General features: G+C 46.7%; 1 protein-coding gene across 4 annotated transcripts in view; it reads left to right on the top strand.

Moving 5' to 3' along the window:
• Positions 1-21810, top strand: part of ZDHHC14 (zinc finger DHHC-type containing 14) — a 292200-nt gene that overhangs the window by 215154 nt on the left and 55236 nt on the right. For all 4 annotated transcript variants that reach the window (XM_013966626.2, XM_018053409.1, XM_018053407.1 and 1 more), the window contains exon 3: positions 1333-1491. In XM_013966626.2, the coding sequence (XP_013822080.2) occupies positions 1333-1491 (159 nt within the window). The remainder of the gene's footprint in view (positions 1-1332; positions 1492-21810) is intronic.

Here is a 21810-nt window from a genome sequence, read left to right on the forward strand (position 1 = left end):
TATCAGCCGCGGAGTCTCAGCTAAAGCCCTCACAGATATTCTCACTCTTCTCCATTGACCTGTGGCCTCCTGTTTCCACTGCTAGCTGCCCTCAATTCTTTATGGCTGTGAGGGGTCTAGATGAAAACAGTGTTTTAGCTTCTTGTGGAGCAGGGGCTCTCAGCCCTACAGCACATTACAGTCACCAGGGGCAATTCTGATTTATTGGATCTGGGGCAGGTCTCTGTGCTAGGGGAGTTTGAGAAGCTTCCTGGGTGATTCTCATGTGAACTCGGGGAGGTTATAAGATTAAAAGAAACTTTAAAAACTAGTATTTTCTTCAACATTTTGAAAACTGGTTCTAAAAATATTAAAGATGCTGGTCAGACAATAAACTACAAAAATTATTTTTTTTTAACGTACATTGAACGATTTAGTTAGGGCTTTCCAGGTGGCGCTATGTAGTAAAGAACCTGCCTGCTAATGGAGGTGGAGAAGGAAATGGCACTCCACTCCAGTACTCTTGCTTGGAAAATCCCATGGACGGAGGAGCCTGGTAGGCTACAGTCCATGGGGTCACGAAGAATTGGACAGGACTGAGCAACTTCACTTTCACTTTTCACTTTCATGTATTGGAGAAGGAAATGGCAACCCACTCCAATATTCTTGCCTGGAGAATCTCAGGGACAGAGGAACCTGGTGGGCTATAGTCTATGGGGTCGCAAAGAGTCGGAGACTTAGGGACTGAAAGTGTCCAACACAGTTGGACACTCAGTCGTGTCCAACTCTTTGTGGCCCCATGGACTATAGCCCATCAGGCACCTCTGTCCATAGAATTCTCCAGGCAAGAATACTGGAGTGGGTTGCCATTTCCTTCTCCAGGGAAGGGACTGAGCAACAACGTTAATTAGGACAATGCTAACTGGGGAAGGATTTTGGTGCACAACAGTATGGCCCAGTGAGGCAGTCACAGGGGCATAGTCATTCAGGGCCCCCAGTTTGTATCTCCAAGGTGACCTGGGATGGATGGGGGAAGAGTGGGTGTGGCTCAGGGGAGGCTCCCATCGGCTGGGCGGGGCCACGTGTGCAGCACCCCATTGGCCAGAGCTCAGTCACGTGGTGTCTCCCTCGTGCCTGGATTCCTGATAGCAGTCCGAGGCTCCAAAGGAGCGTAAAGGCCGTGGGACTGCCGGCGCTCTGTGTCCTCCCGCATTTGTGTGTCAGGGTTCAGGTTCCTGTGGGCCCTGCGCTTGGAAGTGCAGACTCCAGGCCGCCTGGGGGCAGGATCCTGCAGAGTTCACCTGCTGTGTTAAGCGCCTGTGCTCTTTTTTTTTTTTCTTTTCTTTTCTCCAGATATCGCAAACGGCACCAGTTCAGGGGGGTACCGCCCACCTCCCAGAACCAAAGAAGTCATCATCAATGGCCAGACTGTGAAACTTAAATATTGTTTCACCTGCAAGATTTTCCGGCCCCCTCGTGCCTCTCACTGTAGCCTTTGCGATAACTGCGTAGGTGAGTCAAAGCCAAAATTGCCTCTGTTCCATTTAAGGCTTGTGCTAAAATGTCTGCAGCTGATGGAGTAGCCTGATTTCCTTTGACCAGACCTTGTACTTAAAGAGAGCCAGCATGTGTGTCTCTTTAATCTTTCAAAACTAAGCAACTGGGTAATAGTTATTTCAGTCCTGTTGCCTCTGATCCTGTTCACCAAGCCTAGCATCGCGGGGTATCTTTTTTCTTTTTACATCCTACAACACATCCCTATGACAGCACAATGCCCCAGGTCTTCTCCTCCCAGGGACCACACACGCCAGAGTGGGGGTTCTTGTTCCCCGGAGGTTCCAGATCAGCAGACACTGAAATAAAACCATGACACCCGTAGACCCTCTATTGCCGGAAGAGCTGGCCACGTGTGTAGCGGGATTCTCCCAGCTCTTCAGAAGGCATTCTGCTTGGGGAGCTGGAGACCATGGAAGCCCAAGGACAGGAAAAGGGGCAAAGGCCCAGAGACCGCTGGGCCCACGCTTATGTTGCTAGGAGGCCCCAGAGACCACCAAGAGCTGCCTTTGCTGTCAGCTTGCCTCCTCCAGGACAGGCTAGGAAACGGGCAGAGGAAACATGGTGGAGCACAGAGGGCCTCAGCTGCAAGGCTTAGCCCTGCTGCTCGGCTGCCAGCACCGCAGACCGCCTTTCTGCCTCTATATGGGTCCCAGCCCCTGGGGACTACTTGGCAAGCTCATCCCATGACACCGAGAGATGTTACCCACACTTGCAGACCATTACTCTGCCCGGGGCTGGAGCGTCTCAGAGATGAGGTTGGCAAGGAGACGGTGGAAGCCCCAAGTGACAGGAAGGGTAATGAGAAAGGGACCACAGCTTTGCCATGTGGGGGAAGACCCACAGGGAAGACCTGTCTGCCTTTAACAGAAATAACCAGGGGCTTTCCTGGGAAAACAGGCATGGAAGTCCTGTTAACCTCACACCTGAAAAGACAGAACACCTCAGAGCACACCTGTTCCCCTTAATAACACATAGTCGACTGCTAACATTTTCCGAGCCTATTAGAATTCGTGGTCTCGATTCTTCTTCAGAAAAAAAAAAATTACATAATGTGTTTCCTGCTGTGCAAAGCTTTTTTGTTTAGTGGCCTGAAATTTGCTCTAACTTTTAATCTACAATTTGGTCGGAAGTCCATGTCTTCCCTCTCAGACCTTTTCTTAGTTTTATTCACTTGGAAAAATTACTGTTAGCCTTTGCCTCCCCAGCAAAACATCATGGAATTTTGTGGTCTTTCTTGTGTAGTGAGAACCAGTTAAGAGCCTGAAATCTGGCACCTAGTGACCTGGGTACAAATACTAGCTTCATGATTTAGGCAAGCTACCTCAACTCTGTATGCCTTGATTTTCTCATCTTTATAATGAAGTCAGTTGCAGTGCCTACCTCTCGGGACGATTGAGAGAGCAAATGAGTTAAAGTGTGCAAAGCACTCAGCCTAGTGCCTGGCTTTTGGTAAATTCTCTGTGGTTGTTAGCTGTTACTCTGTTACTGCTTCTGCTCCCTTGACACTTCTGATTGGCTTTCTCGGACCAATGTCTGGGTCTGCTATAGCCCTCTGCAGGTGTGATGACCAAACCCGTCCCTGGTCCTGTATGTGAGGACACACACCAGGGTTTACAAGGTCATGAGACAGCCTTTGTGTGATTTCTGATACCCTTCCGGGTGACTCCAACCCCAGTGACCATCCCATGCCCATCTTGAGGACACTCAAGCCAAAGCAGCCCGGTGGCTTAAATATCTTCAGGGAAACAATCCATAGGGATTCACAGGATCCTTTCTTGGGTTGTAATTTTGGGATTACATGATGGAATATTATATGATAGGATAATATGTAACTTACACTCTTTTACCTAAAAATCTGTTATTTTGCATATCTTCTCCTGGAGGTCTAATGACTTGTTCCAGTTGGCATTTACAGGGAGAGAGTGGTTACCTACAGACCTGAAGAGTTTATGGGACATCTCTTTATTTTTTTTTTAAATCATTTATAAATATGTTTACCCATTGCTAGATAACTGGCTATTTCTATTTGTTCATTTATATTCCATCTGTAGGGTAGATGCCTAATCATGATAAAACGTTCCTTTCTGTCTCATAGTGTTTTAAAATTCTCTTCAATTATATCATGAAACACTTTCTGAAAGTTCATCAAATTCTCTCGTTTGTTCCCTCCACCGTAGGTTTAAGAACCCTGATGTATTAGGTGTAAAATCCTCTTACCAGAATTATTCATCTAGTTAATGATATACTTCTATGGTGGTTTAGTTGCTAAATCATGTCCAACTCTTGCGACCCCATGGACAGTAGCCTGACAAACTCCTCTGTCCATGGGATTCTTCAGGGAAGGATACTGGAGTGGGTTGCCATTTCCTTCTCCCGGGGATCTTCCCAATCCAGGAATCGAACCCGGTCTCCAGCATTGCAGGCAGATTCTTTACCAACTGAGCTACTAGAAACTCCCAGTGAGACAATAAGAGCCATCAGTCCGTAGTGTCCAGGAGCCCTTCTGATAGGTTCTGAGCAACCTTTCTGGTAACTCCAAGTCAGCATGGTAACCCAGAACTCCACAAGCAAGCCTGATGCTGTCCTGTAACGGGAGGATGCAGAGCCGCAAAGGGAAAGGAGAGGAAGGGGGAAGGTTTGGGGTGGGCTCAGAGGAAAGAACTAGGCAAGGAGCACATTGCCAGTATCTGCCTCTCAGCTCTGTTTGACGGTCCTTGGGCTGAAAGTGGACAAACTGTAATCAGGGCCCCACTCTGGGGGGGACAGGTGAGGGGAATAGCACACAGCTGATGGAAAGTAAATGTACTTGCTGCACTCGGGGAACAACCACACAGCGACTCAGACCTACATCGTTTTGGCTTTCGAGTTCATTACACTACATTTGGGCCGTGGGTGTGACCCGTTAGCTAACCAAAAAATTGGACCTTGTCCATTTGGGAAAATAAACTGGAAAGCAGTTGTCTCCAACGGAGAAGTATAATTGCAGAGTTTGCCACTACTTTATTTTTAGATGGCAAGTTTTTATTGAATTCTACTTTTTGCAGCCAGGGGAAAAAAGTACAATGATGTGCTGAAAGCCAGCATTCAAACATGTGGCTTCCCTTCCATGGTAATGAATGGGCTCAGGTTGGTCCTTCCTAGGCGTGCAAATCAATGTCACTTTGTGCTGGTAGAGGAGAGAGGAAAATGCAGCTTCCCGAAGTGTATTTTTCTTTGTTAAGTAAGTTTGGAATGAGAGCAAAGTCGTAGGGGCTCTGTAGTTTGAGTCGAGGGCTGAGGGAAAAGCTTTTCGGGGAGCACACTCTGTTGCTAACATAGAACAGGTTAGCAGAGCCAGGGGGTTGGGACACGGCTCTAAGGACAGATGCCCAGGACTAGGTCCTGGTTGTGCCCTTGGATAATATGGGAACTTGGGCAGGTTACCCTCAACTGTTTCCACATCTGTAAGATGGGATGATCCCAGTACTGCCTTGTAGGTTTCTTCTAAGGATGAAGTGAGACAGTGCCCAGCACGCACCGACCTGGTGCACTCCGAGGACTCACAAAGAGCCTGCCAGTGAAGTGTTGTTACTGTGCGTAATGGGAGCAGGCCTGCCACAATGCTCCCAGGTAACTGTAGAATGAGATTGTCATCACAGAGCGATGGGAGCCCACTTGTTTTCCTGTAATCTGGGAGGCTTTCCATGAGCTGCAGCTGCAGGAATGAATACATTGTCTCTCTCTCTCTGACTTTGTCTCTTTTTATCTCTGTTCCTCTCCGGTTGTCTCCTTGTATTGCCATCAAATTGCTTCTGTACATTTGAAACAGAATGTTTGGGGTCGTTTGTTTATCCAGGCAATTTTTGATGTTATAAAACATTTTTATACAACTGACAGCTGGGGCTAAGGGGTCATCTCTGTTTGCTCAGACCCCTAGGAGTCCTCAGGTCATTTAAAGGAGAATAACAGATGGAGTTGGAAAGCAAAAACTGCCCTGGGAAGGTCTTCTCAGACTCACTCTGTATGTTCCAGCCCCAAGTGAGCCCCCTCCACCTCCCCACCACCCCCGTGTCAGCCAGGGTGGACCCTTTCAGGGAAGTCTGCCCTTTGGTGGACTCTGGGCCAGTGTCAGAGTAGCCAGCAGCTTTCCCTGGAATTGGGTATTTTTTTCTTAACACAACCTAAACCTGTAATAAAAAAGGACTGACTTGAAAGTAATTTATTCACACACTGTGAACTAAATTAAGTTTGCCAAACACCGGGAAGGATCATTGCAAGCCTGCTCTACGAGAGCCTGTCTGATTTTGACCAGCTGAGCATGAAAGCAGCAGAACCTGGATCCCCAACTTTCTACCTCTTCTGGGCAGAGGGGAGCCCGTCTTTCTCCGAGACGCCACATCTGGAGGTGCCGTGAGGGCAGAGGAGGTGGTGCAGGAAGCCCTCGCGTCGTCAGCCCTGCAGGCCTCTTCCCTTGCACAGCAGATGCCCTGGCCCCTTTTTCTCCCTTCCCCTTCTGTCCCTTCTGGTGTGGATAGCAGAGAGCCTCCAGACACCCTCTGCTGGGGCTCGTGCCCCGCAATTTTTGTTTTAGAAGAGTTTAATTGTTCTCGCCTTTTTTTTTTTTTTTTTTTTTTGGTGTTTTTTTGGTGTGGACCATTTTTAAAGTCTTATTGAATTTGTTACAGTGTTTCTTCTTCTTTTTTTTTTTTTTTTTTTGGCCTTTTGACCAAGAGGCAGATTGAGTCCCATCTTCCGGACCAAATATGGAACCCACACCCTCCACACTGGAAGGCAGTCTTAACCAGTGGACCACCAGGGAAGTGCCTTCATGGCCGTCTTTATATGCTCGCTCTTTCTCCCCTGGGCTCTCTACTCTGCTCTCCCTTCTGCCCGCAGTGTCCCCTCCTGTCCGACCAGATGCTTCCTCTGTGATGCAGATCTCTGAGCCGGCACTGCAGATGTCTTGTCTGCTCTGCACACTCTGCTGAGCCCAGTCACTGCTTCACAGCTGTACTCAGTGTTAAGAGGTCTGGTATATTTGAGAGCTAGAATCCTAGCTACCTTCTGGTGTAGGGCAGCACTCTGGAACTTCTTTTTAACTATTTGGGTATGCTGAGAGGGTATTTGTTTTCCGTAGGAAAACAGATCATTTGAAGAGAATGCAGCAAGCTAGCATTTTCATCTTCTTAGGGACCAAAAGAACCCAGGGATTTATGGTGCCCCTCCTGGTTTCCAGTATCCTTGCTTTTTACTGACATGTAATGAGCTTCTATGCGTCAGGCACTGTACTAGTATTTAGATGCTTCAAATCACTATTAAGAATCACTATTCAAGATCACTATGCAAGAATCACTATTAAGAACAGACCAAAGAGAATTCAGCACAGAAGGTATTGTGTTTATCACATTACATGGATCAAAAAGAGTAATTTTACATGCGTGAAGAGGTTATTTAAAAATTCAGTCATCAGTTATATACATCAAAAAATATTGCATCAACATACCTAAGGTAAACATTGTTAGAAAATGCAAGGAAAGTTTGGTATAAACATCATGCTAGTGAGAAACAATACCTCTGGCTTTGTTGGCTCAGGTAAGCAAAATAAAAGTAAGAAAATAAAAGGTATCAATATACAGTTAAGAAATACATGTTGCACTGTTTTGGCAAAGTATGCTGATATTTTTTAACTGATTGTGGAGCATTTGCAAAATTAATCAGAGTAGCTGCACAAAAATCCCGAACCTCCTGAAAGCTACTAGGTACTTCACAGTGTGTCATCTAATGACACAGTAGAAATCAACCACAAAAAATATAAATACACAAACCTAACCAACTGTAATGGTTTTTTCAGAAATAATTTTTATTTATTTATCTGACTGTACTGAGTCTTGGTTGTGACAAGTGGGATCTTTTGTTGTAGCGTGCAGGTTCTGTAGTTTAAGCACACGGGCTCGGTTGCCCCCATGACATGTGGGATCTTAGTTCCCCAACCAGGAATCGAACCCACATTCCCTGCATTGCAAGGCAGGTTCTGAACCACTGGACCTCCAGGGAAGTCCTGAATTGCAGTGTTTTTTTTTTAAGAACCTTTTCATTAGCTCGTGGGTGACAGAGATTCCAAAATGGCAAGGGTGGAATAGTTGGAAAGCAACAATAAAAACAGTGCAAAATAGAACTCCATGAGAAGGAATGGTTTGGAAAGCTATCAGGTAGCTTGTTGAAGTTGGAGGCTGCAGAACCAGGCGCAGCAGCCCGGAGGAGCCAGGGGAGGCTGGGTGGCTGAGCGTCGCGAGTCACACCTGCGATAGGATGGTCCCAGGAGGTGCAGGCTCTACAAGCAGGACGTCTGCGGAGCCACCACTGATTCTGACTCTGCTGCTGCCATTGACTTGGAGCCGTGACTTGTCTGCAGCAAGCGTGGGCTCTGGAGGCAGAGATCAGGGCGGGAGGGAGCGCCTGGACCTGATTCGTTTCCACACTCGGGTGACCAGTGAGGGGAAGAGGTAGCTGCTCCACCCTCCCAGGGGTGGGGCCCGCCTCCCATCTATTCTGGGAATCTCTACAAACAGGAAGTTTACTTGGATGTTGGATGGCCAATGAAATGAAAAGTTTAGAAAAGTCTAGTACAAAACAAAACAAAACTGGATTTAGAAGCCAGTAAAGGAACAAAGCGGCCATCTCAAGAAGACACAAAAAAAGAATAGCAAAACAAACTTTAGAAAAACAGGAAGGAAACCATTAATGACCTAGAGAATAGAAAAATAAAAACAGTACCAGATCTAATTCTTTGGCAAATAAACAGCCAAAAGATAGACTTCTGGTATGATTGAAAGAGGGAAAGCAATGAAGTGGAAATAACAGATTCAAATGAGACATTCTCTCCACAAACTTAGGTATAAATTAAATGCAGTTTGAGGCAGGAGACAAGGTAGAATATGTCCAGTTTGATTACCAGTACCGTTTTGGAAAAAGCTGATGTTTAGTCCATCAGTCATGTCTGACTCTTTGCAATCCCATGAACTGCAGCACACCAGGCTTCCCTGTCCTTCACCGTCTCCCGGAGTTTGCGCAGACTCATGTCCGTTGAGTCGATGATGCCGTCCAACCATCTCATCTCCTCCTCCTGCCTGATTATTGGAAACTGTATAATCTCTACGTTCACTTTGGGGCTGCCCCTAAGCTTTCTGTAGTGGCACATGGGTTATGTTCTGTTCCTGAGGGTTTCCTGTCCCTTTGTGTTAACCTTTATTTCAGTTTCTTTTTTCCTAGGGTCTGGAGTTTTATCCTTTTTGGTATAAGCAACAGGTCCTGTAACTGAAAAGTGTATCAAGCAACCTAATTAGTGCTTTCTTTAAAAAACTGGGTGATAATTGTTTTACAGTGTTGTGTTGATTTTTGCTGTGCAACAGTGCGAATCAGTCATTATTGTATCCCCTCCCTTTTGAGCCCCCTTCCCTCCTCCATCCCACCCCTCTATGTCATTCACAGAGTGTGAGGCTGGGCTCCCTATGTTATATAGCAGCTTCCCACTAGCTGTCTATTTTACACATGATAGTGTTTATATGTTAATGCTACTTTCTCAATTCGGCCTACCCTCTTCTTCCCACACTGTGCCCACAAGTCCGTTCTCTACGTCTGCATCTCTATTCCTGCCCTGCAAATCGATTCATCAGTACCATTTTTCTAGATTCCATATATATGCATTAATGATATTTATTTTTCTCTTTCTGACTTACTTCACTCTGTGTAACAGGCTGTAAGTTCATCCACCTTAATTAGTACTTTTGGATTCAAGTTGTTAATCATATTCACCCTCTCCCATCCACTGACCTCTCTGGAGAGCTTCGTTTGCCACTAATTGTGTCTCCAACTCTTAACTTGAAATGAATAAATATAGATGTGAGATCTTTTGGCTGAAAACAAACTAGGAGGTTTTTCTTTTCACGGATAATCTATTGCAGTGCACCAAGGGTTTAAAGAAACTTGCAAAATGACGGATAACTTCAAGGCATATTACCGTCATTGTCATGTAACCCACACTGTGTGAGAGTGTAGAGAAACCGGAATCCATTTCATGGCCGTGGGGAAGACTGCCGTTTGTTCATTAAAGATCTTATTCATTGGTTAGACGGAAACGCAGAGCCAGATGTAGCCAGCTCTAAACAATGTAAATGAAACTTTGGGGTGTGTATTTTTGGTATTAACTTATTCCTGGTTTTCTTATGAGCCACTCAAGTCCTTCTCAGAAAGTAAGGAGCTTTAATTAAGTCACTTATTATCATTGTTACAGCTCAAGTGACAGATGGCAGAATTCCAAGTAACCTTCCTAACTCACTTGACCGTAAGATGACATTCTTTCCTGGAAGACTTTTCATCTCTTCTTATGTCAGATTAAGACTGTTCCTGGTTGTCAGTACATTGGGTTTTTCCTGTCTCTTCCGACCAGTTCACATTTCCTGTATTTCCCTGTTGGTTCCCATCCTGTAGGAGCCAGTAGCTCTTCTGTTGGCCCCTCCGTAACCTCTTCCCGGCCTTCCCCCCTGTTCTTCTCTTGGCTCCGCTCATCCTCCACGGAGTCTTCCTACTGTAGCTGGGGACGCTCTTTTGTTGCATCCAGACAAGCTGGTGCCTTCTCTGGCCACCTCGTTCTCGACATGCCTTTCCCGCAATAGGACCCACTGTATTCTGCCACCAAGAGTTTCTTCCAAAAAAATTAAAATTGAGAAAGCATTGAGGTACGTTTGAGGCAATAACCAAAATAAAATAAAATTCTACAAAGTCTCTTAGCTTTCAGAAGAAGTTCCTTCGTAACATGTTTGTTAAGGATGTAAGAATATGTAAGTAGATGTAAATTCCTCAAGATGGAGTACCCAGGCCTGGGGAGTAGAAGGAGGAGGGGATCGTACGCATGGGCAAGGTTGAGAACCATGGGAACAGACTCTCGCTGACTCACCCTGGGTTCCACCACTGAGGTTAGGCCACCTGGGTGTTCTGGGAATTGCTTGTCTCTTGCCAGATCAGCGGTCAACAGTGAGGCCTCCCATGGGAGGTGTGGCTGACTTGCAACCTTGAAAAACCAGTATTAGTAAAATATCTACCATCTTTTGAGGCCTATTGGAAGCCATGCATTGTAAGTATAATTTTACAGATGAAAATTCATCAGTGTTAGTATTTCTTCTCTAACTCACCTTAGGGCCATAGTCCTCCGGGTGTCTGAGGTGGACATTAACATGGTCTGACAACATGGGTAGAAGTCCACCAAGCTCAGTGGCCGGAGCAGGGCCCAGGGGTGGATGTTGAGAGTCAAGAGGCAGAATCAGGCCATGTCTGCAGAAGGCTTTGTAAAGCAAGCATTTGCAACTAATCCAAAAGGATTTCTTCATTGGCTGCCATGTGTAAGTAGAATGCAAAGAAGTGTAAAGTGGGCTTCCTGCCCTTGATGAGTTTTCTGCCGACTCACAACAAGTGAACTAACACCATAAAGAAATATTTGAAGGAATTCCCTGGTGGCCTCATGGTTAGGATCCCAGGCTTTCACTCTCGTGGCCCAGGTTCAATCCCAGCTCAAGAAACTGAGATCCCACACAGTGTGCACTCCCCCAAAAAAAGAAGGAAAGAAAAAAAATTGACCAGGTTGTAGCACTCAGGATATCTAATCTGACTTTAGGAGGGTGAAATGGGAGGAAAGGCTGGAAGAATTCAGGGGCAGCCACCCTGAAGCTCTTGGATATCTGTGGAGAAAGAGGGTCTAGACTGAGTTCCTATGTGCCAGGTTTGGGCAGGGCCCTGAGACAGTCTGATCTCACACATCAGTGTAAAGCAGAGATGCAGGATTGCAGAGATGTCTTCGCTGACTCTTGGCCAGCGATGCAGTATAGCAAACACTCTCCAGAATCCCAGTGGCTTTGAACCAGCAGCATTTCTTTTCCTCACGTGTCTGTAGGTCAGTTCTGGGTTTAGCTCCGGGCATCGCTCAGGTTCATCTTCTCAGATTTGATTCCAGGACCCTGGTGGAAGGGCCTGCAGCTGCCAGGCATGTTTTCCTCATAGGGAGTTACTGGACTATATGATGGGGGAGCAAATAAGCAATATCTCTTACAGCTTCTGCTTCCAGTACATCTGCCGAGCCTCTAGCCTAACAAGGCACGTGACCATGACCATCAATGGGGCAGGGAAGGATACGGCCCCTCAGGACGGGGAGCAGTGCGTATTTGCTGAAATTACCCAGTCTGTCACATGCAGGGAGACTTGAAGGCCGAAGATCAATTACCTCCTAAGCAGCAGTTGTGTGTCTTAATTCATCTCTTTAAAGCAGACGGTGCCTTCCAGTAGATGCCCAACAATCAGTTGTTTACTTGAGTTGACTGGACTTGAAACTGGCCTCCAGCAACAGATTTGGGAGTTAGGGAGGTTAAGGATGAAGCATACTTTACCAGCCCTGAAGTTTCTTCTTTCAAGATATTTGTGGAAGCAGCTGATCCAGCTGCTCTCTGTTGGGTGTTAAACAATAAATGTTTCACCAAATTCCACCCACTGTTTGTGGGAGTTGGGCAGGACTGAACTATTAAAAGGCTGGAGAATGAATAGTGAAAAATAACCTGTGTGCCTTAGTTTTGAAAGCTTAATACATGTTTGGACATTGTTTTTAAAAAGCTATACAAATAATTTGGTTTGTTGAAACAGATTAAGTTTTATTTTTTAAAGGTTGAAAATACTTTAAATAAAGGACTAATTGAAATTTGGAATAAAGGAAGAAGAATCATTTACTTAAGAACCTAGTACCTTGTTCAGTCGGTAAGTCATGTCCAACTCTTTGCAACCCCATGGACTACAGCATGCCAGGCCCCTCTGTCCTCCACTATCTCCCAGAATTTGCTTAAGTTCATGTCCATTTATTCGGTGATGCTGTCTAACCATCTCATCCTCTGCCGCCACCTTCTCCTTTTGCCTTCAATCTTTCCCAGCACCAGGGTCTTTTCCAATGAGTCGACTCTTTGCATCAGGTGGCCAAAGTATTGGGGCTTCAGCTTCAGCATCAGCCCTTCCAATGAATATTTAGGGTTGATTTTCTTTAGGATTAACTGGATTCATCTCCTTGCAGTCCAAGGGACTCTCAAGAGTCTTCTCCAGCACCACAATTCAAAAGCATCAATTCTTCAGCACTCAGCCTTCTTTATGGTACAACTCTCACATCCATACATGACTTCTGGAAAAAGCATAGCTTTGACTATATGAACCTTTGTCAGCAAAGTGATGTCTCTGCTTTTTAATATGCTGTCAAGATTTGTAATAGCTTTTCTTCCAAGGAGCAAGTGTCTTTTAATTTCATGGCTGCAGTCACCATCTGCAGTGATTTTAGAGCCCAAGAAAATAAAATCTATCACTGCTTCCACTTTTCCCCTTCTATTTGCCGTGAAGTGATGGCAAAGTGATGGGGCTGGGTGCTATGATCTTGGTTTTTTGAATGTTGAGTTTTAATCTAGCTTTTTTTCACTCTCCTCTTTCACCCTCATCAAGAGGCTCTTTAGTTTCTCTTCTCTTTGTGGCATTAGAGTGGTATCAATCTAGTACCTATGAAAATGTAATTATCTTTTTTGATTAAAGAAGTGAAATGGACACATAGAAACAATTATACTAAAATAACTTGGGTTTTATGATGCCATCATGTGTTTATGTTGGGTTTTTTACTTTTGGAGGAAGTTATATGTACTACGTTATCTTCTTCACTGCTCACAACCAGCCTAGGCCTCTGTCAAGTGAGAAAGTATCACCCCCATTTGCGACAGAACTCAAATTCAGAGAGGGCAGGAACTGTCCACGGTCACACAGCAAGACTCCAGCAGCTGGGACCAGAAGGCAGCCTCCCGACCCTTGTGTGAAAGTTCATAAACCACAGACGTAGAGCAGAGAGAGACCCAGCTGGGCCTGAAAGTCCACAGCAGGTGGACAAGTAAGACCTAAACAGGTGAGAAAAGGTGATCATTTCTGCCCCAGCCTGGGAGCAACGCTGGTCATCCAACAGTTCGTGTCCGCCATGAGTGAGGCTCTGTGGATCCAGGGCTGGGGCCGCTTGCAGGGTGAGATAGGCCAGCTGAATCACACATGGTCACCAGCGAAGGGAAGGCAGGCGTCTGGCGCAGCCTCGTTGGGCCTGAGCAAAATCATAAGTAAGCTCCGCATGCCAGTTGTTTCCTGGGATTATTGGGTTATCAGGACAAGATATGTGCAGAAGTACTTCAGATTTTTAAAAACCTCTCAGATGCATATGAAGATTATACTCTCTTCCCACAATTTTACCGCCTGAGTATCCTAGTTTTTATATGACAGAGGCTCTCTGTGCTTCCAATCGGGCCTTCTCCTCCCCAGGGTTCCTGTGAGTCCTTTAGGATCCCGGGGGAGAGTTTAATAGATCATCAGATAAAGCAAAGCTGATGGGAACACAGCAACTTGAGCGGAAGCAGTGAGCCCCAAACCTGAGGAGAGTGCACTGATCTACCCCGGGGCCTGGACAGGACAAGTTCCCCAAAAGGCCCCAAGCGGGGCCCTAAGTGAGATGCCCTGAGGACAGACAGCAGGACTGTGGCCTTATGCAGAAGTGCAGCCACTTGCTGGACCCAGCTCCTTCCAAGGACAGACCTGAGCAGTGGCTGAGACTCTTGGTTCTCCAGGTACTTAGAGCAGAGATCCCAGCTCTGGGCACTATGGATGAGACTCTGGGGGTCCACGAGCTTGGATGGAGAAACACTGACGTCTTCCATCTCACTGAAATCTAAAGGAGATCTACCATTTCCTCCTGTTGTGAACACAGGCATAACCAACCACGTCAGTCATTTTAGTGACCCCTAGAAGCCACAGACATTTTCGTATGACACTGCGGACATGGACAATAGATCATCCACATTTGCTCCTACTTTGAAACCACAGCCGTTGATAAACTGTAGCTCTTGTTATTTGATATCGGAATAAACAAGCATGTATTCTACTATGTCACAACTTTTAAACTATTTTGAAAATGGTGTTTATTACTGATTTCTTTTGTTACCGTATGTATGTATTCCATCAACATTCTGAGACAGGCCTGTGGCTTCATAAGATGCTGACAGGGTTCATAGTGCACAAACTAAGTTAAGAACCTAGGTTAAATCTTGTGTTGATTCTGCAGTTGTTAGAAAACAGACTCCTTCAGGTGGCAGGTAGTATCTCCCCACCCCAGAGGACTGCTGTTGATTTTTCTCAAGTAATAGGCAGCAACATTTATTTCAAGAGTGCCTTTTTCCCCCAAATATTTATTTATTCATTTGGCTGCACTGGGTCCTAGATGCGGCATGTGGAATCTTTAGTTGCCACACGTGGGATCTAGCCCCCTGACCAGGGGTCGAACCCGGGATCCCTGTGTTGGGAGCATGGAGTTCCAGCCACTGGACCACCAGGGAAGTCCAGTGGAAGCCATTCTGGAAGTCCCACCATTTTCAAAAGCTGCTTTTTTAAAAAAAAGAATAACTATACTGGGCTTGTTCTTCCTTCCTCTCTTTCTTCCTCTTTCACTCTCAACCCAAACCCAGGTGTGCAGCACACACATGCAGACACACACACACACACACACACACACACACACACACACACACACACACACACACACACACACACACACACACACACACACACACACACACACACACACACACACACACACACACACACACACACACACACACACACACACACACACACACACACACACACACACACACACACACACACACACACACACACACACACACACACACACACACAGCTTCCCGCACTGGGCAGGCAGGCCTGGGCCACCCACCCAGGGTTCCTGCCAGCCCTGGTGTCCCACCTGCTCTAGAGACTTGGTTGTTTTGGGGGGACATCTGTGTCACCCTTTTGTTACAAAGTGGAGCACAGAGAGGTCAGGCAGGACAAGGGCTGTGCCACTGACCCCTCCCGGACCCTTCCTCCCCATCTCTGGGCTCTCAGGCCAATAGACCCCTTCTTTAAAATTGTTGAGAATTTATTCCTTCCATTGTTCTTGCCTCAAGCCTTTTATGCTACTGAGAAATACTGGGAAGATAAGAACCCTTGGTATAGTTAAAGAAATTTAAAATTTCCCACAAAAGATAATATAATATTGTCTTAAAACTTGAAGCCAAGATTGTTTGTAAGTCCCACAAGGGTTTTGTCATGGTTTGGATCGCATGCCTTTTCACTGGAAGTTAGCAAAAATAAGTGTTACAGAGTTGACTCTTGGCTCTTACACATTCAGTTCGCAACAACATCACAGAAGCAGGGCTTTCCCTTGTGCCGTTCATCCTGTGATAGAAGTAACCAGTTTTCTAACCAAGCTGTTTGTGCCTAAAAAACTGTTGGCTATTACTAACTGATTTATGGGTTTGTTTTTCAGTCTGATGAACCAAAAATGCATTTTTTCCATCTTTAATCATGCTGAATATTTGCTGGAGGACAGGAAATCACCAGCATGTGTGCTGTGCTCGGGGAGGCAGGGAACTTCTAGGCTAATGGTCCTTCAGGGCTGTACACAGGGCCATGCCAGCACTTCCTTCACTCTCCTGCTGAAGGAACATCTTTTGACTGTTGCTGGCGTGCCAGGCTTTGTCTAGGCAGGCTTTGGGGAGACGATGGTGACAGTGATCAGCCCAGTCCTGCCTGCAGAGCTTCCCTACTGGGGAACCCGGGCAGATTCACAAACACCTGTGGTACACGGTCATGCCTGCACACCTGTGGGAGCCTCAGAGGCTCCTCCCGTCTGATGGACACATCAGAAGAGGATGAGCTGTGCGGAGATCCAGAGCAGCAGGCGGCAAAAGACTAGAGGGACTAGAGAAGGTGGAGACTGCAGGCGGAGGGGCAGGACGTGAGCACTTGCCTTCCCGGTCGTGCTGAGGAGTTTCAATCTTATCCCAAGGGCAAGGGACAATGGAGTGGGTGTATCAGCCACGTGTTCCAGAAAGTGCCTTCTGTCTCCATTGCAGAGAGTGTACTGGTTGGTGATAAGGCCAAGGACAGGTATGAGGGCTGCTGCTACCCTGTCACGAGGGTCACAGTCATGGATGGATTCCAGGAATACTGGAAAAAGCTATGGGACTCGATGCTTCATTAAATTCATGGAGTTGGGGCAAAAAAGAGTGTTTGATCCTCTGTCTCCTGAGTATGTGATTATCTCCCTATGTTAGAGAATTAATGCTTTGAAAGAAAAACCGAGTTCGCATATTTTCAGGGAATCATAACACAGTGACCTGAGTCTATAAAGAACTTTGTTGCTGTTGTTGCTGCTGCTGTTTAGTTGCTAAGTTGTGTCCGACTCTTTGCGATCCCATGGACTCCAAGTTTCCGTGTCCTTCACCATCTTCTGGAGTTAGCTCAAACTCATGCCCATTGAGTCAGTGATGCCAACCAACCATCTCATCCTCTGTCACCCCCTTCTTCTCCCACCTTCATTCTTTCCCAGCATCAAGGGCTTTCCCAGTGAGTTGGCTCTTAACATCAGATAGCCAGATTATTGGAGCTTCAGCTTTAGCATCAGTTCTTCCAGTGAATATTCAGGGTTGATTTCCTTTTGGATTGACTGGTTTGATCTCCTTGCAGACCAAGGGACTCTCAGGAGTCTTCTCCAACACCATAGTTCAAAAGCATCAATTCTTCAGTGCTCAGCCTTCTTCATGATCCAACTCATATATCTGTACTTGGCTACTGGAAAAGCCATAGCTTCGACTATACAGACCTTTGTCAGCAAAGCGATGTCTCTGCCTTTTAATACGCTTTCTAGGTTTGTCATAGCTTTTCTTTCAAGGAGTGCATAACTCGCTTTAAGCACCAGAATCCTCTGGCTCTCGATCCAGAACGGGATCTGCAAAAACTTAAACACGAGGTCCCAGAGTCAGCAACGTCAGCCTCAGGGAACTGGGCACTGTGTGTGTCCATCTGTGAGTGGTTGGCTGGTGTCTGAAGTCAAACACAGAGAAGCAAAACAAAGGGGGGTAGGGAGAGGGGGAAAAAGAAGTGCTAGAAAGTAGTAGGAAGAGAAATACAAAAGGGAGGGGGCAAGAGAGGCAAACGTGGAGAGGAAGTGAAACCTTGTGAGACGGATGTGGTGATGAAGGTGCTGAATCAGAGCCATCCATCTGGGGCGGAGATGTGGGAGGGAGATGTCCCTCACCTCTCACAGGGCTGGCCCAGAGCTGCCCAGGCTGCCTGCTGTGCCCACAGGGCAGACTCACAGGAACTCAACCCTGTCATCCATAACGCCCCTCACTGCCACAGTGACCACTTCTCCCTTCTGTCCAGCTGTTTACACAGTGATGTCGTGAAGAGCAGTGCGAGCTTTGTGGTGCGTGAGGTTTGGTCTCCCGCTCATAAGTCCATTGTCAATCCTGCTCTAAGCAGAAAGTGTCTCCTCCCCTATCCTGGGGCCTCAGGACAGAGAACAGAAAGGGTGGAAGCAGTGTTGAGAAGAAGAAGCAAGCCCTGCAAGAGCCCACAGGTAACAAAACAAGGGACATCTGTGGACAAGGGCTGGGTCCGGGGCGAGTGCTTTAGCGAGCCTGGAGGAAGGAGAGCCTCGTCTCAAGGTGTCAGAATGAGCAAGGGGACCCCAGAGGTGCATCCAGGCTGGGCCGGTCCAGTCTCCTTGAGTGGCTGGCTGTAAGTCTTCAGCATTTCCTTGGAGAGAAAGACTCACAGATTACACCCTAACTGGTGTGTGTAGGAGTCTTGCCCATGACTTGGTAGGATGAGTCCTCAAGTGCTTATACCAGAGGAGGCTTCAGACATTCCCAACAGAGTCCTTCACTGGCATCATAGAGGCCCAAGGCATGACCCCACCCGCCACCGTTCATTGTTGTTCGTAGGCAGCTGAACTGGGTGGATCCTGTCTGAGTCAAGAATCCAGACCTAGACTGGGCACCATCAAGTAAATTGCCTGCCCCTGTGAGGTTCTCAGAGGCTCATTTTGTGCATGCTTGTCACCATGGGAACCTCATAACCAGCCCCAGGAGGCAGAGATGGGGAGAAAGTCCGCAGATACAAAGGAGAAACAGCAGGCAAGGTTGGCTCACACCCTGGCAAGCAGGGGCCGCCGCCAGAGCCGTCGCAGAGCAGCCCTGCTCTTTGCAGGCTTGGGTCCTGGCTTGCTGGCCTCTCAGGTTCAGAGCCACCCTTTGGGAAAGGCCCCGTTAGCCAAGCTCTCACTCTGAACCTGCGAAGCAAGGTGGCCCACGTGTTCATCTTCAGCACATGACTCTCTGACTGGTCAGACTACAGGGACAGCCAGGTCATAGTCAGAGGCTAATTTATACCTGTAGGATGAGAAATATAACCCTCATGGGAGGTAGAACCTGCAGGGCCAGTCCTGGGGGTGCTTTCTGGGTATTTGGGTCAGGTTCTGTCTTGTAAGTCCATGTATACTTTAGAAAACCGCTTTGCTAGAAGACTCTAGTAATGTTAAATAATGCATTTAAAAGTAAATCTTAAAACATGTCTTTTCTTATTCTGTGCATCTGTTTATGTATTTTAAAACTTTTCAACAAAAGAAAGAGACTGTATGTCCAGTGCCATGTTTTGGAAAATGTGTCCCTCACCTGCAGGCAAGTCTCAACAGCAGGCCCTCTGGGGCACCCGGGCGTATTTTTAGCCTGTTTTGGGTCCCTGCCATGGAATTCAACCACAGGGCCTCTGAGCGGCACTCGGGTCTACTTCTAATGCAAAGGTAAACTGGACCTAACCCAGAGGCGAGGATCTTGGGCCATGTTTTATTTTTATCTGACCAAGAATGCTCACCTCATTTCTGCCCGTAATTGTCAAACTGCAGCTCGGCTTTAAAAATACTTTTCTTCGATACCCGGAAAAGCCACAAGCAGTTACTCCGGGCAAGCCTGTTTCTGTTGGTCTCTCTCCCCATGCGTGTGCCTGTGAGCCCGTTTGTGTGTGGCCCCCGGCTTCGTGTCTCTGGGGGGTCCGTGAGCTCATCTCTGACCTCGCGTTCGCTGCCTTTTGCCTTCCTGAGGTCTGTGTCTTGCTCTCAGGTCTCCAGCTCAGACCTCTCTGCAGAGCCTCAGACTTGCAGATGTGTCTCCTTTCCAGGCACTTGGGGAGCTTAGAGACACCCCAAATGAGCATCCCCCAGGACCCCGACCTCGCTGAGTCCCCACACTGCCATTGGTTGCACAAGGCAAACACACCCTGTTTCTTCCTAGGTGGATGCATCTCCACTGGTGGGGCCAACCGCAAGCTACCATCACTTCTCACCTTGCCTGGACGAGGGTCTCCTAGTGGACCCCCACCGACCACTCCTCTCACTATCCAGTCCACCTGCTCCCGTCCCCAACAGAATCTGATCACACCACCTCTCTCCTTAAAAGAGCCACTGCTGGTGGCTCATAGGCAGGAAGCCAACATCCTTTTTGTCTGGTCCACAGATCCGAGCCTGCCTGCCTCATGCCTCACGGCCTGGTCTCCAGCCCCAAGGGCCTCCTCTCAGTTCCTGGAAAAAGCCACATCCTCTCTGTGGACTCCTGGCCACCCCTCGCGGTGGGCTTGGGGTGGTTCCCAGGGAGGCACACTCCTCCCTGGGCTTTCTGTGCTCCTTTAACGCTCTGATTGGTTATTTATGATGGTCTCTGCCCCAAGGAGAAGGAAATGGTAACCCACTCCAGTACTCTTGTTCGGAAAATCCCATGGACGAAGGAGCCTGGTAGACTACAGTCCATGGGGTCACAAAGAGTTGGACCCAGCTGAGCGATTTCACTTCTTCACTTCTGTCCCCAGGAGATGAGTAAGCTCCCTAAGCGTAGCTCTGTCTGTTCCCCACCAAGAGTTCTCAGCGACCCGTGTCTCCCTGGCCTGCGGCTGCTCAGTTAACATTTGCTGAAGGAAGGAGTTCTCAAGACAAGAATATTAAAGTGGGTTGCCATTCCCTTCTCCAGTTTTGCATAGGAACAATGATGCATAGGAAACTGGAATGTTAGGCCCGTGAATCAAGGTAAAATGGAAGTGGTCAAACAGGCGATGGTAAGAGTGAACACTGACATTTTAGGAATCAGTGAACTAAAATGGATCAGAATGGGTGAATTTAATTCAGATGACCATTATATCTGCTACTGTGGGCAAGAATCCTTAGAAGAAATGGAGTAGCTCTCATAATCAACAAAAAAGTCTGAAATGCAGTACTTGGATGCAATCTCAAAAACGACAGTATGATCTCTGTTTGTTTCCAAGGCAAACCATTCAATATCACAGTAATTGAAGTATATGAGCCAACCACTAATGCCAAAGAAGCTGAAGTTGAACAGTTCTATACAGACCTAACTAACGCCAAAAAAATATGTCCTTTTCATCATATGGGGACTGGAATGCGAAAGTAGGAGGTCAGGAGATGCTTGGAGTAACAGGCAAGTTTGGTCTTGGAGTACAAAATGAAGCAGGTCAAAGGCTAAGAGTTTTGTCAAGAGAATGCACTGGTCATAGCAAACACCCTCTTCCAACAACATAAGAGATGACTGTGGACATCACCAGATGGTCAATACTGAAATCAGACTGATTATATTCTTTGCAGGCAAAGATGGAGAAGCTCTATACAGTCAGCAAAAATAAGACCGGGAGCTGACTGTGGCTCAGATCCTGAACTCCTTATTGCCAAATTCAGACTGGAATTGAAGAAAGTAGGGAAAACCACTAGACCATTCAGGTATGACCTAAATCAAATCCCTTACAGTGGACATGACAAATAGATTCAAGGGATTAGATCTGATACACAGAGTGCCTGAAGAGCTATGGGTGGAGGTTTGTGACATTGTATGGTGGTGATTAAAGCTATCTCCAAGAAAAGGAATGCAAAATGGCAAAATGGCTGTCTGAAGAGGCCTTACAAATAGCTGTGAAAAGAGAGGCAAAAGGCAGAGGGAAAAAGGAAAGATATATCCATCTGAATGCAGAGTTCCAAAGAATAGCAAGAAGAGATAAAAAAAAAAAAACCCTTCCTCAGTGATCAATGCAAAGAAATAGAGGAAAACAATAGAACAGGAAACACTAGAGATCTCTTCAAGAAAATTAGAGATACCAAGGGAACTTTTCATGCAAAGATGGACACTAAAGGACAGAAATGATATGGACCTAAGAGAAGCAGAAGATATTAAGAAGAGGTGGCAAAAATACACAGGAGAACTGTACAAAAAAGATCTTCATGACCCAGATAATCATGATCGTGTGATCACTCACCTAGAGCTAGATATCCAGGAATACAAGTCAGGTGGAACTTAG

This window comes from Capra hircus, chromosome 9 (genome assembly GCF_001704415.2).
Source record: "Capra hircus breed San Clemente chromosome 9, ASM170441v1, whole genome shotgun sequence".
NCBI lineage: Eukaryota > Metazoa > Chordata > Mammalia > Artiodactyla > Bovidae > Capra > Capra hircus.